Here is a 21975-nt window from a genome sequence, read left to right on the forward strand (position 1 = left end):
AGATTTAAGAAATCCTGAGCTCATAACCCCCCCACCTCCTGATAAATCTGAAGAGATTGAAATGTTCTGCAAAAAAATTATTTAAAATTTATTTTATTCTTCTAATAACAGCTGTACATATCCAGGTTTCTTTACTAAAAAGGGACTCTACTACCAGTATCTTAAAAGTCATTAAGCTGTTATGTTATTCATTCATATATTTCTGTGCTTAACTTGACATAAAAGTGTCACATTTAAAGAGTAATTTAACACCAAGCTCAAACACTGTTTGAAGATTCAGTGTTTTGGTCTTGGGATCATGAGGCTGGGTGTTGTCATTAGTGTGTAAAAGTGAAGTCACAAAGTACTGAAACACCCCAAAGCAAAATGCTGCATACACATGAATGCATAAGTAAAAATACATGAATGCAACAGTTGAAGTCAGGACTCAGGTCATTGTTGTGCTGAAAGTTGGTCACATCTGAAGCGTCATGCTCTCTGGAACAGGTTTTCTTCAAGGATCTCTCTGTATTTGTCTGCATTCATCTTTCCCTCAGTTCTGACTAGTCTCCCCGTCTCTGCTGCTGAGAAACCCAGAGGTTCTGAGTTCTGTAATAGCTGTTTTCCAAACTCCAAGTCATATGACTTTTACTTCTGATTAATGGAGTGCTGCTGAGGTGATTATCCTTCAAACAGGTTCTCCTCCCTCTGTGGGGGACTTCTGAATATCTGTTAGAGTGACCTTTGGGTCCTTGGTCACCTCTCTGACCAAGGCTCTTCTTGCCCACTTACACAGTTTAGCTGGACAGCCAACTCTGCGAAGAGTCAGCTGGACCTCTAGGAAGTTTGGTCCCAAACTTCTTCCATTTCACAATTATTGAGGCCAGGGTGCTCCTGGGAACACTTCAGAAATGCTTTCCTGATCTGTGCTTCACCACAGTTTTATCATGGAGGGCTACAGAGTTCCTTGGACTTCAGTTCTAGATACATCTCAAGGAAAATTAAAGCCACAGAGAGCCACAACAAAGGGTCTCAATGATAATGATTGATGGGCATTTTTATCCATTTAAAATTAAATATGCAACACAATAAAGTGCAAAACCTAAAGGAATACTTTCTGAAGCCACTGTATATAATGTGTATGATTTGATTGTGTGGAAATGCCATCATTATAGTGACAAACTGTCACCAACCAGCCTGCACAGACCTTCTCTCTGTATGTAGAGAATAGAGATGGCATAAAAGAGATGTCACTGTACATTTTCTCTGAATGAAATGTTAAATAAAATATAAATATTCATGCAGAGTCTTATACACGTCTGAGGACTCTGAGACTCTGTCCTCTGTATTATAGGGAATGAATAACTTTACATTTTTGGTGGAAATCCAGTGTGGAAACAGCTATTTATATTTTAGCTTTATTATTATTATTTATATTTATATTTTGAAATGTAGTGCTCAGCTTCAGTATGTAATATTCTGTGGCGAACAGCAAAGAGGAAGAAGAACAAGACGACACAGGATTTGCCCCCACAGCATTCGTAAAATCTGCAGTATTTGTAAAATCCTGGTTTTGCCCATGCCCTGTACTGTAAATAACTACCTGTTTAATTAAAAAATAACATTGGTACAAAATATCAGTAATTTATCACTTAATTCTGGTTGGTCTAAGTACATTTTTGGTAATTAATCAGCCATAAACCTCTATTAAGCTCTACATATAACTATTATAGGAAGGTAAATAACGGCAACTATATCGACCATACTGGTCATATATCTTATCACGCGACCCAATTGTCGTCTACGACACGTCGTATGGAAGATGTAGTTTCTCGCGCTATATTACTCCATATCACAAACGCAAATGTCCTCTACCACAAAACTGCATATCCCAGGGTTCAGCGCGAGGCAGTGCGTGATCTACGCGTGTGTGGACAGACCATGGCGTAGTGCAGCGCTATGTGACAGGCTAACATCAGAAAAACATCTCCGGAGAGACGCGTCTGCGCACTGTATTCTGCTGTCAGCGACGGTTGGGGAGAGAAATAAGGATGGGGTCCCGAATCAAGTAAGAATGTTTATCCGCTGGTGGTTTTAACTGAGGTTGTTAGCAGCCTGCTGCTTTGCTAGCTTTGTTCCAGTGAGTCATAGAGGAAGATACAGTACACTACGAGGCCCTGACTTGTTGCGACACAGGCTAAAAACACTGGTGGCACTCCACTGTACTGACCAGAGAATTAATGTATTATAAATGTCTCTTATGGCTTTGAGCTCTGCTGGCCAATTGCGGCCTGATAAAATACGTTAGCTGAGCACAGGTTGAGACAAATATGACTATTAGTGAGTTAGGAACACGTTTCTGTATGTATAGCTAATGTAAATATGGTAACTGTGTCAGATGTTCGTCCTAAACCTGATGCCAGTTTTCAGGACTGAAGTGCAGAGCAGAGATGCTGGGGTTTGACAAACGCCCTTGTGCTTACCTGTAGCCTATTGCCACATTTCAGACTTATTGTTGATATTGCAGGGCTATGGTTAAACTGTCATTAGGTGTTGTTACGCTAAGACATTGTAATCTGTTGTTCTGTATGGTGTGTTTGTGGGAGATAAGTTATAAGCTATGAGTATAATTACAGCTGAAATACTTACACATCTGTTCCATCACTCTTATGTGATATAGCTTTATGGGGCAGTATACTTGGCTTGTTCATTTAGCTGCACAGGTACAGTAATGCTGCACAGGCAATTTGACAGAACTGAGTTTTAGAAAGTTGTAGAAATCCTATTAGTAACAGAATTTCTACACACTGCAGACAATATCATGTTTTCCTGAGTAGGGATGCAGATTTTAAGTAATGTCCATGTTAACTGTCAGTGGTCCGTTAATTGTTAACAGTTTATGAAATGCAATGGTCTTTTTCTGTTGTTAAATCGTCTTGTAACCACTGATGTGACCTATGTTCACCGCAAAGCCACGGCAAAGGAAAGATTAAGTAAACCCAGAGTTACCTGAATTGTAAATAAAAATGACACAAAATAATAACCTCATTTAAAATTGCAGAGCTGTCACTAGTCAGCGACTGGCCACACAAAATCCAAAGTATTTAATATAGCAAACAATGCTGCACAACTTCCAGGTTTCATTAGAGAACTCACATTAGATCAGTTCAGTATCTGTTGAACATACTTAAAAATTAAAACAAAGTCTGACGCATTTTTCTTTATCCAAAGGGCTGTAGGCTTTGGTCTTGGGAGATATTTTAAGTTTTCAACCAGCCACCATCAGTCCAACAATAGGCAATTGCTCATATAGCTCATATATATGTGCAGTTATGTGTGCTTACAGAAACATTACAGCCTGTAGGCTATTCTAACCTTGAGATTTTTGATAAGCAATAAGCTGTAAAGACAGGCTGAACTGCTCTCCACCTGGGTTTGAAAAAGGTTTTGAAAACAGGGTGCATAAAGGCACATACAGTTTTGGTCTCAAAGATCTCAAATATGATGGATGAACTGACTTTGCTTTTTGGCACCAATCGATCAGACAGCAACCACTGAAGGCTGCTCACTTGTCATTTAGTCACTGCCCTGTTTTGTGACAGAAATCACATAATGGGAGTGACTTTGTGTGTCATAACATGCGCCTGGACTGGAAAACACAGTTGCACTGTGGCCTCACAGCAAAAAAGCTTCTGAGTTCAAATCCAACAGCCAGAGCTGTTGAGGTTCCCTCCAAGTTCTCCAGCTTCCGCCTGCAGTCCAAAGACAGAAGGTTAGGTTCAATGGAGACTCTAAATTGTCCATAGGTGTGAACGGTTGAGGGTGAATGGTTGTTTGTCTCTATATGCCAACCCTTCAGGTGTACCCCTAAGAGGATAAACAGTATAGATGATAGATGGATGGATGGATGGATGTTTATAGATACTCATACTCACTCACACATACACACAGCGTAGTAGTTACATACGTATTGGATGGAGGGGGGGCATTTATTTGCTGTGGTAGAGTTTATGGTTCGTATTGCAGCAGGGGAAAAGTTGGAAGGCAGTAATTTGTAATGAAAAATCACTGCTGAGGTTTAACAGCTGGAACAGAAGGTGAGGGGAGGGGTCAGAGATGATTTTATTTCCTGTCTTAAATGTTTGTTGTTTGTGTTTGTGTTATATACACCTGACCTGGTGTTTTGTTGGAAACCTTCAAACAAACACTTGTTTAGCGTTTTCTCTTCCTGCTGGACTTGTGGTTAAACTCACAAGAGAGATTAATAAATAGATTTAATTAAATGGACAGCAAAGATACTTCGCTCCACTAAATGATAGATATGTCCTTGAATATGCAATGAATGAAATCTTCTTTTCCAGGGAGAGCCCAGAGTCCACTTTTGAGGTGTATCTGGAGGTCGCCCACCCAGGCACACACAGCTCAGGTGAGTTTGTGAAGGCTGAAGGTCTGTTTTACACCAATCACAACCAGTAAATACAGCCATCAAAGTCTTACCCATATGTGTAAGGTCCTGCCGCATTTGAACTTGCAGACTTTACGTAGTAGGACACAAACATAAACGCTAACGTGAGCTGATGCAGGGCTTGTGTGACTGATGTGTGTATTTTCGTTTTACCTGCAGGAAATTTCAGCGTGCAGCTCGTACAGGTTTCTGCAAAAGCCTAAGAACATTTTCTGAAACGCAGTCGCTGTTCTCAGAACAAGAAGAGCAGTCACCACACCATTACACTGAGCAGCACAACAGTTCAATTGTCCTGGCAGTCAAATGTCTAAGGACTTAGACAGCTCTGCCCTATATCTATCTACTGAGATGTTCTAATAGTAACATGTTGTCTCCGTTCATCTCTGTTCCCCTTCACATTCTCACCAAGCACATCACACACAGTAGATATATATATATATATATATATATGTTTTGTTTCCTCCCTTCTGTTTGAGGAACTGTTGCCCCCTCTCTGAAATCTGTGTGCCTCACGTTTAGTAACTGTGTTACAGAAACTTCAGTATTCAAATCACATAATCTGAGCAGTTAAGAAGGAGGAAATCACTCTTTACTGGAGTTGTTCATAGCTCCTGAACATATGCAAACTGTGACATGGGCTCACAAACACACACTGATTCCTTATAAAGGGTCACAAGTGAGAAAGGTTGGGAACAGCTGATTTAAAGCTACATTATAAATGGTTCGTCTTGCTTTATTCTGCTGTGTGTGACAGATTTCCTGGGTGCTGAGGAGAGGTACTGAGAGTTGGCTGTGTTTCTAAGAATTTCTTCCTGCTTCTCATCATTTCCTGTTCAGTCTTAAAGATGCCATACTCATCTCTGTGTCACACAGTTCCTCAGACTGACTGCTTCTGCTGTTTTTCAAACTGGAATTGGACTGAAGAAGCAACTGGGATATTTATCAATAATTGAATTAAGTAATGGGAATTATACCCAGCAATCTGATATGTGGAGGATTTGTTATTTACAAGTTCATAAGTATATGTGGTTTGAAAATACTGCTCACAGTCTAGTTGTTTGATGTGTAGAGGTGATATCTAACATTCCCTGCACTTTCAGGACAACACTTTCTGGAAAGTTGCAGCGTAGCTCAAGACCAACTCCACCTGCTGGAGGCAATGTGCAACAGTAAAGACATGATAGAAAGTAGACATGAGATGTTTTATCAAAAAATAACATGGTATCATCTGCGTCTGTATTGACCACGGAGTTTGCTAAAATGTCCATTGAAATTATTGGTTATCATTAAAAATTCCAGTCTAACACAACTATTGTATTTCTGTGTATGTTCAGTTGCCATCCTGGCAAACATTCAGGAATGTTGTACTTTGTGGTCATTACAACAAACATCTCAGCTGGCAGTTTATTAGGTACATCTAAACCAATGCTAATGTAGTCCAATTCAGCATTCCTGCAATGAAACCTAACTTCAGGGCAGTTATAATGTTAAGCTGTTCGGGGCTGTTACTCGAGCTGCTGTCTTTTTTTTTACAAATGTAATGGGTCTCTTTTCTGGTTGAGGTTGTTCCCCCCCCCCCCCCGCTACTTCCGTCTGTGCCTGGTAATGGGCACCAATGAAACCTTCTTCCATGGCTTTAGGACAGCATCCTATGATGTCCTGTAATGTCCCTTTCCCTTAGCAGAATGGGAAAAGCAGGTGTGTCAGCTGTGCTCCAGGTGAACTCTTTTGATGGGGGTACATCACAGAGGGCGTGCTAAAGTGGAGGGGCATTGCTTTCCATGGCTTGGGCCCACGTGATCTTTCAGGTCATTGCTGTATCTACCGAGTTCACGCTCCTCACTTTCTTCTCACTTTCTTCCTGATCGTAGTCCACCACTGTGCCACTGCTTAGCCCAGATCTTCCTCTTGCCACAACTCCCTTCAACGCCCTGTGCAGTAGTGAGGATCCAGTCAGAGCCAGAGCCACTGCTTCCTCTGCCTTCTATGTCCTCCCCACTCACACCTTGATACCTGTCTGAGTGACTTTGGGGTTATCAGAGTCTCTGTACTGGAGCACTTGTCTTGTACAGGCCACCACAAAGCCTTATCTTAGTCTGGTGGCTGTAGAGGGCCAGGTAAACTTGGTCCATCCACAGATGTTAGCCAGGACTCCAGAGCCTGATTTGTTTTCTTGAGTCTTAATCAGGCTGATTAATTAATGAGTAGAACTTCATTCATTTATCAGTCTATAAAGGTAGAGATTCTTGAACTTGCCTGTTTTGATGTAAATTTTCGCTCATTGTCAGAGTCGGAATGGATGTGATCTGTTAGGTCCTGATCACTTCTATCTGTCATTTCTAACAGGGCCGGAGGTGCGAAGGCAGTTCCCTGAAGACTACACAGACCAGGTATGAAATACATCATCATACAGTACTTACATTAACTTTTTCTCTCTTACTTATTTTGTCCATGTATGCTTTGCTCCATATGTTACTCCTTATAGACCAATTCCTCGACATTACATCCTTCCCATCAGCCCCTCTAACTTTTTTTGGGGGTTAAAACAGTGCAGTATCATTGGTACATACTGGTGATAATACATGTAACCACTGTACTCTATGATCCTTTATCTGTGTGCCACAGGAGACTCTTCAGACTGTGCCCAAGTTCTGTTTCCCCTTCAGCATGGACAGGTATGCACTCAAACACTTTTAGGGAAGTCAGGTGGAGAATTGCCATCTTAACGTGGTGCCCCAGTAATCATAGGAGCTGTGTTGTCAGGTGCAGTAGCCACTGGTTGTGGGGACTGAGAGCAATTTATAGAAATCCACTGACCAGCAACATTTAGAGTAGTGTCACCTCACCAGGACCAGGGAAACTGCCCCCCCCCCCCCCCTCCTGGAGCCGGACCTGGGAGGGGAGTTTGCAGGCGGGCTTCTGGTGGCTCAGAACTGCATCTCTGCTATTTGCAGATGATGTGGTTCTCTTGGCTTCATCAGATCATGATCGTCAGTATGCGCTGAGGCAGTTTGCAGCTGAGTGTGAGCTGAGTCGGAGGGTATGGTTCGTCAGGTGGGGATGGAGCTTAATTATCATTGGGTCTTGCTCACAAATGAGGGTAGGATGGAGCTCAAGATTGACAGGCGGCAGCAGCAGCAGTAAAGCAGGCGTTATACTGGGCCACCATGATGAAAAGGGAGCTGCACCGGAAGGCAAAGCGTTCAATTAACCAGTCAATCTAAGTTTAGGACTGTTTTATGCAGCTCAATTCACTAAGTAATCTTGCATTGAGCTGCATAGTTTGCCAGTGGCACCACCTGTCCTGAATTTCTCTCCTTTTGCTCTGCTGATATTTTGCTGTTCCACAGAGGAACACCTTTAAATACAGTGGATTAACCCAAGTGTTCTGGGTGACAGCCAAGTAAATATGGATATTAATGAGTTTAATACAGATAGCAGTAGAACTGGTGGCAGCCCTACAAGACCTCTTAGCTGTCCTCTACACATAGGACAGAGCCTGTAAGCCAGCAGGGCCATGATTTTGTGGTCTGCCTCCTTCATCCCTCTCTTCTCTCTCTCCCTCTTTCTCTTTCTCTGTGTTCTGAACCTCTCTCACCCCGCAGCCTGACAGTCAACCAGGTCGGCCAGAACTTCACGTTCGTGTTGACGGACATTGAGAGCAAACAGAGATTTGGCTTCTGTCGCCTGTCCTCAGGTGCACACACCTGCTACTGCATTCTCAGGTTAGTGTGTGTCTGCAGTCAGTGTTTGCCCCAAGCCTCAGGTAGTACTCAGCAGGTGCTCCAGATTAGGGTCTTTACAGAAACCTTCTGTTTTAGTGCCAAATAGGAAAAGTTCTGGCAAAAAACACATTTAGTCTGACTAAACATGAGCTCAGTGAATTTAGTAGTACATATTTTTATTTGTAATATATTTGTTTATATGTATTCTATATAAAAATCAATTCAAAACAATCAATTAAAAATAGGATGATGAATTATAAAAAAAATAAATAAATTACAGTATCAACCTTGTGTAGAGATTTGTAGAACTCATCTGCAGCATAGTGTTGACTGTGTTTAGCAAAAATGTAGCCATTTACAGTGTAAGGATTTTTAAAAAGTGAAATAGTTTTTAAACGCAGACATATTGCCTCACTGGGTTTACAGTGATTGATGTCCTATAGTTCTAAAAATGTCAAATTTAACAACCTTTAATACGTGTGATTAACCCTAACAATGTAAGCCTCAGCTTTGTAAAAGCACAAAACCCTTTTTTTTTTTTTTTGTTCTCTCCAGCTACCTGCCCTGGTTTGAAGTCTTCTACAAGTTACTTAATATCCTTGCAGATTACACTATCAAAGGCCAGGTGCGTAATAACAGGCGACTCATGTTTGTTTTTTGTGGACATTGCATCATATCAGATTTCTTGACTTCAGTTAAGAAATCTGATAGAATTATTCAGTATACAATTTACTGTATGGCAGCTCTTGTCAATTTGTTGCCTTTGACCATGCTTGGATTTTGGATCTACCATATTATGAACCATATGTTTCAGGAAAGCCAATGGCAAGAGCTTCTGGTATCACTACACACGCTCCCCATCCCTGATCCTGGAGTCCCTGTTCATCTTGGTGTGGTGAGTCTGACTTTACCACATCACATTCAACGGAGCTCAGTTTGAACTAGAAATACCGCAAGTATCTGTTTAGCTCGCAAAGAAAAATACCACTGCAGAAGAGGTTTTCACAGGGTGAGGTGGGACTTTGCCAGGAGTGCACAGGAGTGTTACAGGGGTGAGGGCACGGGTGCGGGGGGGGGGATTGGACACTGTCCAAGCGGATCATTATCTTATTTTTATGTTAGTTTGTACAGTGTGGTTCTGACCACACGTTAAGGTGGAATGAAAAACCTCCCATTTTCAGACTGTGTTCTGTTTTCTCCAGCATTCCTTCTTCACTGTGCCTGACACAAGGGAGCTCCCCAGCATACCTGAGAATGTGAGTGCTGTTATTTCTCTCTTGCTTTTTGTTTGATGTGATCACTGATAAAATACTGAAAGACACCACAGTCAAACCTCTAAACTCTCTAACAGTTGGCTAAGGGGAAACTCACAGTTACTACTGATGTTTATCTTTGAGGAGTTAGAGCTCAGGTATATTAGCTAACTGCTGTGTATGAATTTGAACCAGACACAGTAGTCTGCCTCAAGATGATTTTCCTGTTGACTGGATTTGCTTTACAGTATTCAGCCATGGGGTGAATCTTCTTCACTGCAGCAGGAGGAATGTTGTTTTCATGGGTGGAGACATCAACCATGTTCTGTAAACACACTAAAAGCAGTAATCTAATAGCGTTCTTCCTTGACTCAAATGTTCAGACATGACTGAACCTTTGTTGTAGTGACAGATCGTTCTACTCTATCATTATACCCCCCCTCTGCTTGAAGATGTTATAAAAGTATAGTTAGAAAACATTCAGTTCTGAAACAAAACCAAGCGCGGTGTCATGTCATGTCCTGTTGCACATAAATAATAATCACTTGTGGTTGTGTAGACACTTAGAAATTAAATAAGTCGATGTATGAATGTGTGGATCATCATCAGAATTTTTTAATGCATCAGTTTTGAAAAGATAGAAAACTTTACTTTCTCTTTTAATGAATAATATACTAAATATAGCTTCAGGTGCTCAATGCGCCTTAAAAATACAGAAGCATTGCTGGTTTTTTTGGTGGAGAGAAAATTCTCACCTTGCGCACAGAGTAGTCAATCACTGCAAACACCAAACAAAGCCCTGGGATTGGTCAGAGAGCTTGCTGTAAATCGGGAGTGTTTGACACATCAGAGCAGATTATCTATGGTGCGTGCAAACATCAGTGTTGTGATATCAGGTTGCGTTTCAAGTTTGACTTTATTCTGGAAGCCAAATGAGGCAGCCCAAAACAATAGTGATGTTTTCTCAGTTAAGTTCCAGCCGACATAGCACCTCAAAGAAACTGATATTTGAAGGGGGACACTAGATCTGATCACCTAAGTATTTACACGAAGCTAAATATTGACTAGCTATGACATAGTGTTAGTCTTCATCCTGTAGGACAGGTACGATGAACACATGCAAAGTCTGATCTAGAAAGTTGTGATTTTTGACCTTGTAAACAGTCATGATGGGATAGCAAGTCATGCATTTGGCCTGTTATGCTGTAATTATGAGATAAAGAGAACTTTTCTTATCTTCCGACCTTCACTAGCCAAGTTGTAAAAATGATGCAAATTGTCCGTTGAAACAGCTGCTGGATACTTTGTGTGCAATATTCAGTTGTTGACCTGTACCATATTTAATACTGTTCCTACTGGATCATGATCCACTGGTCTTTACCCTCACAACTAACTTTTTGTTTTTCTCTTATTGTGTTTGACCCTTGCAGAGAAACCTAACAGAGTACTTTGTAGCAGTAGATGTCAATAACATGCTTCACCTGTACGCTAGTATGCTTTATGAACGCCGAATCCTCATCTGCTGTAGCAAACTAAGCACTGTAAGTAGAGTCCACTTCCTGTTTCTTCTCTCTTCTACCGCTCTGTCTGTTTTGTTCTCTTAAATCTTTGGGTAATGTGAAGGTCTGTAAAAATCCATCATTTACAGGACTGCATTTACACTGTGACAGGCTGTAGGGTTTTCATTAGAAATGTGAAAACAGATATTATGTTACTATGTTTAGTGATGGACTTGGACAAGAAGTGATTTGGACATCATAGTTGCTCAATCACCACAGCCAATTTCTTGGTTATTTTATTTTATTTCTTATTTTATTGTATTATTTAAACCTTTTAGCAAGCTTGAATTCTATTCTATTCTATTCTAATCTATTCTATTCTATTAGTTACAGTATTCCACTGTTAAAGACATTTATATGGGCAATAAAAACATTTTCCACTTCAACAAGGTCAATTTTACCATTTCCATTCAGCCATTCTGAGTAATCACCCAAAATTAAACATTCACTAAAATATGAAGAGGCCCATATATGGGTTTTTTTCTAATTTATTAATTAGTTCATTTCAATAATCTCTTTGTAAGCACAAAGTCTGGGCACAAATTATTATGTTATATTATTATATATTTATATTTATATTATTATATATATATATATATATGATATTTATGGTTTTTCTGACCATCTTACTGTAAGTGTTAACTGCTGAAATAACTACATATATAGAGAAGCAATTTAACATGACCAATATATTTGATATTTGTCCTTGGCCACAGTTAACAGCTTGTGTCCATGGGTCTGCAGCCATGCTATATCCAATGCACTGGCAACATGTCTACATTCCTGTACTGCCTCAGCATCTATTAGACTACTGCTGGTGAGTATGCTGGATATCTGTCATTACATGCTGTTGATGCAGAATTAGTACTTCCTCCATGTATGAACTGTTGCCTTAAGAAAAATTATTTTTCTCATTGTTAAGCTGAGGCCTATAAAATCCACTGCTTCCTGCACAAATGTTTCATATTAAAAGTCTTCCAGCATCTCAGGGTAGACTTTTAATCAAGGTATCTGTGGGGTTTGAAAAGTTTATTAAAAAAATCCTTACATTCATTTCAGCTAAAAAAAAAAAAAAAAAAAAATATGGAGAAATGCTAGAGATGCCTCATTTGTCCATCATCTGCATTTGGCCACAAAACAGTGGAGTGGTGTCAGTCAGTGAAAGGTTCATATATTTTAAACATGTGCAATGTACAGTGACCGTGTCACTGCCATTTATAAACATAGGTATCTCCTTTTCAAGTAATATTGCAGCGTGTGTGCTTGTGTCTGGGATCTTAGTTAGCTGCGGGACTGAATAGGATCTAGGCCAATTGAATTGTGCCAAATGATTGGCACAGCAGTGAAACACTGAACTGAAGTGAACCATGTATCTTGTATCTATCTGGCTTTTTTTTTTTTTCAGTGCCCCAATGCCCTACCTCATCGGAGTACATTCCAGCCTGATGGAGGTAGGTGTCTGTAACTAGCACATAGGAACCAAGCCATTCAAGATATATGACAAAGATTTTTTTTTTGATACCCTTCTTGCCCTGGTACTGACAGGTTTTAAATGGAATGTATCCATCTGTCCTACAAGCACGGTGACTTTAGTTGACTGTCAGTAATGCCATGCCATGTTCTTTCTTCTCTTAGAAAGTTCGAGGGATGGCTCTGGATGACGTGGTGGTCCTGAATGTGGACACAAACACCCTGGAAACCCCCTATGACGACCTCCAAAGCCTGCCCAATGATGTGGTGAGGAACTGCTTTACAGTACACAACATACCAAAAAAAAAACCAGTCCATTTTTTTTTTTTTTTTACTGTGTTCTGATGTGTGACTACTGCCCTGTAGGTTTCATCTTTAAAAAGTCGTTTGAAGAAGGTGTCAACAACAACAGGGGACGGCGTGGCTCGAGCCTTCCTGAAGAGTCAGGCGGCTCTGTTCGGCAGCTACAGGAACGCTCTGCAGATCGAGTCGGTCAGTACTTGCTGTAGACCCGAGACATGATAGACTGAGGGGACAAAGAAAGAGCGATAGAGTTGACATTGATCCCCTTTATATGGGTTTGGTTAAGTAACACTGACATGCCCACATCCTTAAATATCAATGGTAAAAAAGCATTTGCACAAGGTCAAAGGTCAGGGCGGCTGGGTGGTGAGTGGTAAAAGTCGAATGTGTTTGAGTTGTAGAGCTGTGTGAAAGCTGGTGTGTTTTCCTGCGTTTTTAGGGCGAACCAATAACATTTAATGAAGAAACCTTCGTGAATCATCGATCCAGTGCCATGAGACAGTTCCTCCAGAATGCCATTCAGCTGCAGCTCTTCAAACAGGTACGCACACACAGCTGAAGCAATCCCAGCCGACACTGGGCGAGAGGTGAGGTGCACCCTGAACAGGTCTCCAGTCTATCACAGGGCTGATATATAAGAGACAAACAGCCATTCACACTCACTTTCACACCTATGGACAATTTAGAGTCACCAGCGAACCAGTCTTTGGACTGTGGGAGGAAGCTGTAGAACCCAGAGGGAACCCAGGTTAGCATAGGGAGAACATGCAAACTCCACGCAGAAAAACCAGTGGTTTAAAACTTCACCCTTCACGATTCTCCTTGCAGTTCATTGACGGCCGCCTGGACCTGTTGAACTCAGGGGAAGGCTTCAGTGACATCTTTGAGGAGGAGATCAACATGGGCGAATATGCAGGTGAGTCAGCGTTGATGTTGTTAGTGTGTTATTTCAAACACATCCATCGGCATGGGAGCACTGAGGGCACATGTGTAACTTATGCATACATAATGTATGCCCACTGTTCAATGTTGTTGACCTTTTATTGTTGTGACCTTCCACCACAGGCAGTGACAAGACCTACCACCAGTGGCTGTTCACTGTGAAGGTGAGCTAGTTTTGATTTTTTTTTCCTCATTAATGTACACACAGCACCCCATATGAATGAACTTAAAAAAAAAAAGAACTTAAATGATTTTAGCAAATGGCTGCAATATAAGAAAGAGTGAAAAATTTAAGGGGGTCTGAATATTTTCCGTACCCACTGTAGCGCTTGTTGTATGTGTGCGTCACAGAATTTTGTGGAAATGATTTCTTACAGAAAGGGGGCGGGGCTATCTTCAACACAGTGAAGACCAAGGCAAACCCAGCCATGAAGACCGTTTACAAGTTTGTAAGCACACCCCTGGATTTTGTTAGAGGCCAGAAAATGAAGCATTAGGTAGACATGAAAAAGGCAGTGATCTGGTTCTGTTTGTGTTTATGTGACAGGCTAAGGACCATGCAAAAATGCGTATTAGGGAAGTCAAGAGCCGACTAAAGCAGAAGGTATGTAGCTCTGTGCTGGTGACAAAACCATTCTGGATCCGTTTTTTGTTGGTGTTGTAAATACTGTTACACAGATGTGACGGCAGCAGAGGTGGTGACAGTTCTTGGTCTCTCCCTCACAAAAAAATACCTTAAACTCTACCCTAACTTACCTTAACTGTACCCCACCACCCCAGCCACGGCGTGCAGCCTCCCTCCCCCTCCCCCTGCAGTGCCATCACTCCTTTCACCCATGTCAACCTCCACCTCCCTGTGTCCCCCCTCTTCAGGAGCAGGCAGAAAATGGCTTCTCAACGGGAGGGCCAGCGGTCGATGCAGATGATGACCCCGCTGCGGGGGTTACCTCTGCCACCAGTGCAGTCAGGAGGGAGGCGCCACTGCGAACCTGGGAGGACCACAGGCCTATCACTGTGCACTTTGGACAGGTTGGCAGAAATGAGGCAGGATGGGGTGGGCATGATAAAGAGAAAAACATGGAGAGAAAGAGTTTAAAACAATCTCACAGAGCTGCAATGTGTGATTATGCGGGTTGAACAAGGTTTGGATGATATAATAATCATCAATGATGAAATGATCTAAATGTCCTCAGATTTTTCTGGTGCCATTAGGTATACTTTTTTGTTCTGTTTTTGTTTTGTTTTTGTTTTTTTATTATTATTTATTTGCCTCCACAGGCTCGGCCACCTATGTTACTGAAGAGACCAAGCAGCAACGTGAGTCTGGAAAGCAGCATTGACCAGTAAGCCTTCCTCCGTTATATATATATTATGCTTATTCTGTCCCACATGTCCATGATGTCATTTGGAAAATACCTTTACACCTTTGGATAGCCAGTGCATTAACGTTGAGGTAGAAGAGGAAGCCAGTGTTAGCCTTCTGAACATAATGTGTCTGTTAATGTAAGTTTAACACTGCAGCTGCTTCACAGTAAAAGCCCCTCAGCTGTGATGCGTAGATGCTTCATGGCTTAATGGACTCATAGTATGTGTATATTAGTGTGAATATAGGCACATTAAAATGTGATCATATTTTCAAAGGAAATCTTTAGTAGATTCGTTGAAGTGAGTATGGTGAGCTAGACTTATTGTTTTAGCTTTTTAGCTAGCTAGCTTTAGAGCGACATACTTCACTACAGTTGAAAGATACTGAAGCCAGTTCATGAGCAGTATTAACCGTGGTGCATCTCTGTATCGCTACAGTGAGAGAGACAGAATCCAACTCTCTTTGGTTGCCAGCGACCATCACACAAGATTTTTGGATTATGTTCAGCACTTAAAAAAATTTTGTTCATTGTTTTCTTTGTTCATGTCCAATTTCCTTTTCAGCCACCTGCAAAGCCTCCTTTAAGCCCATTCAAGAATAAATCCCATAATATTTCAATATCATACTAATCCTAATACACTGTTTGTAAAGAAATATAAAACCAGATACTTTAAGCTCACTAACCCTCAACCCTCCTTTTCGTACTTTTTCTCTTCTTTCTTTTTACTTTTTTAAATGGACTTAATTAACATCCCTTGACTAAGCTGTGACTTTCCTGTTGTCTTCCCTCTCCTCACTGTAGCTCTATCCGTCCTACTCGTCACTACACAGTCTTTCTCTCTGAGGATTCGTCCGGAGATGAGCTCCAGTACGACGACGACTCCATCTCTGGGTTTCCAGACAGTTTTCTCTTCTCCGTCCCCTTTGAGTGGTCACCTCTGTACGCATCTCTCTGAACGTCTTTGCACTGTCTTTTCCAATCGTTCTCTTTTCTTTCTGTTTAAATCTGTGTATGTCTGTGTACACATGTAAAGCTTCACATGGAGGGCATTAGGGTCATTATATAGGGAAATTTTGGGATTAGGCACTGGTGGATTAGGTATAGATTGATCATGCATACCTGTTTTGCATAGCTTTTACCAAGATGAAGTCCATCTTTATTTCTGGTTAAAAGGTCAGTGATCCTTTTTTAACCCATGAAGACCTCTCTAAATAACCAAAACTCAACTCTGTCCCTGCAGGCCACAGCCGTACCGCTCCCTGAAGGAGGTAGAGTTGATAGAAGGGGATGATCCTAGTTTTGGGGCAGAGAGTCACACAGCCCCTCCCAGCCCAGTCAATGAGAAGTTCTCCAATGTCAACCTGCTTGGCGATATCTTTGGTTGCCAGGACGAGCCCGACAGCCAACCAATTACCTTGGCTAAAAGTCTTGAGGACCTGAGGACTCCAAAAGACCCTGGGGATCTACAAGCCAAGTTTACCTACCAGGTCAGAGGTCCAAATGTATATATATATATCTTGTGGCCAAAAGTTGGTTAATGCCATCTAAAAGACAACATTTGGTCCAGATTCCAGATTGACTAAAACCACTTAGTCTTGGACCAGGGCAAAATACCTTGTCATCAAATGTCCAGATGGGTATGAAGTTTGTTCATGGTCTTCAGAGGATGATTTCTTATTACTGTTGGTGACCTCGTAAACTTTCATCCAGTAATACTGTTTGACCAAAACAGTTTTCAATGTTGTATCACACATGTTGAAATCTGAATGTAACTGTCTTTATTCTTTTTTTAGACACTTTATTTCTGCAAGTTTTACTGTACTTTACTTACTCCTACATCATTTCTCGTTATTTCTTGTCTTTGCAGCGGATGGACCTGAGTGTCAGTGAACACTCGCGAACGCTTCCAGGCCTCAAGCTCTCCAACCCTTACAACAAGCTGTGGAGTATAGCACAGGATGAAACAGCCTTGCCGGTTTGCGTGCCTCCTACCTGTGATAGACCTCCATCTGTCCAACTTCCTGTGCTGACAGAAGCACATTCACCAAGCCGTGAAATCTCTGGCCTGGGCCCTGACGCTTTGGAACCTTCCACCCCTGGAAACATCACCATTCCACGTCCTCACGGAAGAAAGACGCCCGAGCTTGGTACTGTCTTAGCACCCCCCATGCCCCAGTCACGCTCTAAAGCAGTAGGAACTGGTGAAGGAAGGACTACATCAGGGGGGCAAGAGTTTAGGCAAGCCCTGAGTATGTCCACAGATGGAGACCTGCTTAAGCCCACCAAGGTAGCCGAGGACGGTATAGATCTGATAAGCCTTCTAGACCCCCTTAACAGCTCAGCAGAGACTAGTTCCACTTCGCTAACGGACGGGGTAGATATCGGTATGTCGTCCTCATCCTGCAAACCAACACTACCCCCCAGGTCTTACCCACAGGGCTTTCCTCCTTTCCCAGTGCATCCTCACATATCACTAAACCCTTTTGCCCAGTTTCCGCAGCACACCTCCCCTCAAATGCAATACTCACTGACTGTTAGCGGGAATCCCTTCAGTGCAGTCTGTGGTCCCCCACCAGGCTCTTACGCTCACACTCCAGCTCCGCCACAGTCCTTTTCCACCCTACCGGGGCTCTACAGACAGCATTCACCAGGCAGTTCCACTCTGCCCCCCAGCTATGGACTGCTCCAGTCATCCTTCCCCTCCTCAGTCACCTCCCTGCCTCATTCCTCTGCCAGCAATCATGCCCTGTCCAGCCTGGCAGACTCCACGCCTGTCCCCAGTACAGCCATGAACATGCTAGCAAAGCCACTTCATGCTGAGGGAGATAGCCAGAAGACTCAGGATCCTTTTGGGGACCTGCTGACTATGGCCAAGCCAGCTACACCCCAAAAAAAGAAGGTGGAGGACCTTCGGAGGAGGTGGGAAACATTTGACTAAAACCTGTGAATATGTGTTGAGATATCCCCTCTGTCACTACCTAATCTTCAGTCACTATTCTGTCATACCTTCTATTGCAGTTACTGACACATTAGCTCTAAAACACTAGAGTAGAGTAGGTGGATTATCAGGAACCTGTAGCATACCATACAGGTTGTAACTGTGTCCGCACTCGGCCAGTAGTCGCTGTGTCAGAATTCCACCCTGCCGCCTGCCTCTGAAATATCTTAACTGTTACGTCTTCGGGTGGCAGGCGCAGTGGCAACCGCTTGCTGTCTTATGGGTATAATTCTTTCGATTTTCCTTATATCAGAATCTCACTTTTGATTCTATCGATCATCAGCAATTTTCAGCAACAGCCTTTGAATGTATTCGCATTCTGTAATTACCTCTCTGTGTAGTAGATTTCGTTCTTACCGGGGGGGGAGGCCTGCCTGTCTTCTGTGGGATTCGCAACAGAGTTTCACAGGGAACTATGCATGTACTGAAAATGATGCAAAAGACTATAATGGATCATCAAAGTTTTGCGGTGGTAAACAAGATTGTTGACGGACGTCTTTGTGAAAACCATGGGACGTAATGAATCCTCTCAGAGTGATTGCTGAAGGGGGGGGCAGCATTGGTTAGCGCTGTCGCCTCAAAACAAACAGAAGGTTCTGGGTTCGAAGTTTGTGGAGTTTGCATGTTCTCCCCCAGTGGTTCTCCCCTCCTGGTTCTCCCCACCTCTTGCCCAAAGTCACCCCCCCCCCCCCCGACCCCGTGACCCATAAGAGTAAAAGTGGTATAGATAATGAATGGATCATTGCTGAAGGTGTGTTTGTTTCCCCCAGTGGTTGATAGCGACATCTCCTACAGAACTCTGGGCCTTGTATTTTTAACACATACCTGCCATTACACCTAGTCAACACAGGTGTCGCCAAATCAACCTGTACTGAAATCTTGAGAATTACAATTTAAAATAGCTTTTATTGTCGGTGTTGGTGGTTCACTCACGTATTATGAACAGTTACTGTGGTTTATGACTTTCATTCTCGACCATAATGACTTGAGTTTCTCCTGTTTTGATGTATCATTAACTGCAACAGAAGGTCATTGTCCTGTAGGTAGGAATGGTCATGTGACGAAAGGTCACGCTCACATTCACGCACATGCCTCCCCTCCGCACTACCTTCAGCTCTGCTGATGACAAAACTGTGTATCTGGTGAACAAACGGAGCTTGTGGACTGTCTCACCAGCCCACAGCATTCAGACTCAGCTCTACCCGTCAGAGCATCATCTGAATTTGGATATTTCATCTGGTTTCATTCTCCGGCCATCCTGAAGAGGGAAATTGCACACAGAGCCAACCTTGCTTCAAGATGTTCAGATGCCAACAGCTACTCAGCACTGTCGCCACTCGCTAACTAGTTGCTAGCTCCGTTCTTTGCACACACACACACCCTCTCGTGTCATCTGTCTTTAAGGCCACCACTTTAGCTTAGCGCTTGGTCAGTATAGATTTGTGACTTTAGAAATAGTACGCAGTATTTCCTGAGAGAGGATATACATCGCACTCACAACAGCATATGTCTCAGTGATGTCAACTTCGACGATTAGCTTGTCTTATGAAAAGTAGCTAGTCTGCTGTGGTCAGTTAACGTCCTAATGGCACTACGGTACCGCTACAGAATGCGGTGCATCTCAGTCATGCATTTAACTCACCTGTTGGTGTTTTTGGTAGCTTCGTGCATGGTGTTACTGTTTTATTTTTTTCTTTCTTCCTTTTTTTTTTTTTTTTTTTTGGCCTTCATGACTGACCTGTGAAATGTCTTGCCTCCAACTGTTTTTTTTAAAAAGAAAACATTTTAAGAAAACCTACAAGCCTACAATAGACTGTCATGTCCCTAAACTGATTTTAAACATTTGTCCACTTGAATATACATACTGGGACTCTGAGACACTTTATTGTTGAGTTAAAGGGTCCTTTCACCTTTCCTGCTGCAGATATATGCACTGTATATTTCCCTGTGTTGGTTTATGCCTTAGTTGAGCATTACTTTGTGTTTGATGACAGTGATGGCTGCTTACACATTGTGATGACCATTGTGCATAGAGTAGAAATACTGGTCTCACAATTTGGCCACAATTTTTTTTTTTTTTTTTAAATTTCAGCTCTTCTGACTTTGACACAAAAGGTGTAGCTGTCACACCTTGACAGCCTCATGATCTTGGAGCATTCGTGTGTGGTGAATGCCAAAAGTCCCAATCGCTACAAGGTGCTGTACAGGTCTGCTGTTGTGTGTGTGCGCGTGTGTACAGATGACACTATATTTATTCTAAGACTGATTAAAGAGTGGTGACTAGTATCCTACTACTGCATAAATCCAAATATGTCATCATGTCAGCTTCATTTGATTAAAATTCCACTTCTGACTCTGATGATGGACACATTCATTACCTTGTCACATTTTTCTTTCCTGTGATGACAGAGCCCACTTTGTGTGTTGGTCCAGAATCAGACATATCATTTAAAATGAATAATTCATGGTCCCTGCAGGAGAATTCCTGACTATTTTAACCTCTATCCTTTTCTCTAGCACCACCATCAGATTTCCACTTGCTCAACACTTTGGTCCATGACTCTATACATCAGAAATATGGTTTTGAGAGGATGAATCTTATGTCATTGGTGATTATCAGGACCTTTTAATACTGCCATCACACCAGAATGTCCACTTGTACAAAAGAAATATTAAAATCGGTCTCAAAATATTAAGATCTGCAACAGCGTTCTCAATTTCATCCAGTGGTGGTTGATGTGGTTGTGTTAATGTCTGTGGTCAAACTACAGAGAAAGACAAACAGGTTGGACAGAAAATAATGTGGGAAGGGGCGCAAGCATACGCTCCTGGGGCTAGCATGGCTAACATCCACACAATAACGCTGTACAAGCTGAAAATGACTAACTTTTTTTTGTCAAAGACTTCACTGACTGTACCCTTCATCCATGTCATCGCACTCACTACACTTGGCAGCCAAGATGTCGCACCTTCCCTTAAACTGGCTGGACAATTATTTGGATATAAATCTTGGTGAAGCAAATGAGAATCAAATGTGCATTTGAAAGCAGGTCCATCAGATCTCCATAATCCATAAACATAACCCCTTGTTTATATGAAGAAATAGAGGGTACATTTTTGGTGTGATTTCTAACGAAAGTTTAGCAAAGTCTCATGAGTTTAGTCTCAGGATGTTTTCACACGACTCAAACAGACACTTCAAACAAGCATTTGATTTTGGACCAGAATAAGACCACATGAAAAGGAGATGAAAAGATACCACTTATCCTTCTGAGGGTCGTGGTGAGGCCAGAGCCAATCACAGCTGACACTGAGTGAGAGGTAGGATGTCTGCATTTGCAAATTAGTTGAGCTGGGCCGGTGGAAAGCAATTCCATGAGCGGACATCCAAGATACATCCAACACCTGATGTTTTCTGATGGGTACCGAGCCTCACGTTGCTGCTGCTAGCTCTTCCTCCTGTGTTAAACTCAGATGGGTCGGCGTTGAATTTTAATGCTCAGGAAGGAAGGTTAGCAGGGAAGCTAACCTCACCCCAGCCCCAACCAGTGAACCTGTCCTGAACACATTGTTGGTTATTGTCTCTGATAAACTAAAATATCCGGTCAGGATTAATCCTATGTGAAAAAATATAGCTGAATTCATATGGCAGTATATCCAGTCTTCCCAGTGCAGTAATGTAAATCAGAAATCATTAGTGCTCTCATACAAACTACTTTTGACTCTCCCTTTTTTTTTTTTTTTTTTTTTGAACATCCTTAATTGCAACTCACATTTTGTGTCTTTTGTACTTTATCCTAATTGCATATCACAAATTAAAAATGGTTTGTAATCACTCTGACTGGACTCACTTCAATCTCCCCACAGATGGTGGTGCAGCATACCGTATATTATTTGTAATAACTCCTTTCAAA

At 42.0% G+C, this 21975-nt stretch overlaps 1 protein-coding gene across 2 annotated transcripts; it reads left to right on the forward strand.

The window, feature by feature from the left end:
* The first annotated feature begins 1908 nt into the window (after positions 1–1908).
* dennd1a (DENN/MADD domain containing 1A) lies at positions 1909–21849 on the forward strand. 2 transcript variants are annotated; one of them, XM_041058238.1, is made up of 23 exons: positions 1909–2047; positions 4341–4405; positions 6791–6834; positions 7070–7119; positions 8050–8169; positions 8725–8794; positions 8984–9064; positions 9372–9425; positions 10853–10963; positions 11698–11798; positions 12387–12432; positions 12617–12718; positions 12818–12943; positions 13194–13295; positions 13583–13670; positions 13820–13860; positions 14074–14145; positions 14244–14300; positions 14570–14725; positions 14975–15039; positions 15865–16002; positions 16304–16550; positions 16931–21849. In XM_041058238.1, the coding sequence occupies exons 1-23, from the start codon at positions 2031–2033 to the stop codon at positions 17999–18001; spliced, it is 3024 nt and encodes a 1007-aa protein (XP_040914172.1). In that variant the 5' UTR covers positions 1909–2030; the 3' UTR covers positions 18002–21849. The 2 variants fall into 2 exon arrangements, with proteins under 2 accessions (XP_040914172.1, XP_040914173.1); XM_041058239.1 differs by lacking the exon at positions 15865–16002 and having other exon boundaries at positions 16931–21848.
* Positions 21850–21975: the final 126 nt, after the last annotated feature.

This window comes from Toxotes jaculatrix, chromosome 16 (genome assembly GCF_017976425.1).
Source record: "Toxotes jaculatrix isolate fToxJac2 chromosome 16, fToxJac2.pri, whole genome shotgun sequence".
Taxonomy (NCBI): Eukaryota; Metazoa; Chordata; class Actinopteri; family Toxotidae; genus Toxotes; species Toxotes jaculatrix.

Excerpts from the sequence above, each read along its gene's own strand:
- dennd1a (XM_041058238.1), top strand. Across the intron at positions 13,296-13,582 it reads AGCTGCAGCTCTTCAAACAG|TTCATTGACGGCCGCCTGGA; the intron begins GTACGCACACAC and ends TTCTCCTTGCAG. Across the intron at positions 14,726-14,974 it reads TCACTGTGCACTTTGGACAG|GCTCGGCCACCTATGTTACT; the intron begins GTTGGCAGAAAT and ends TTGCCTCCACAG.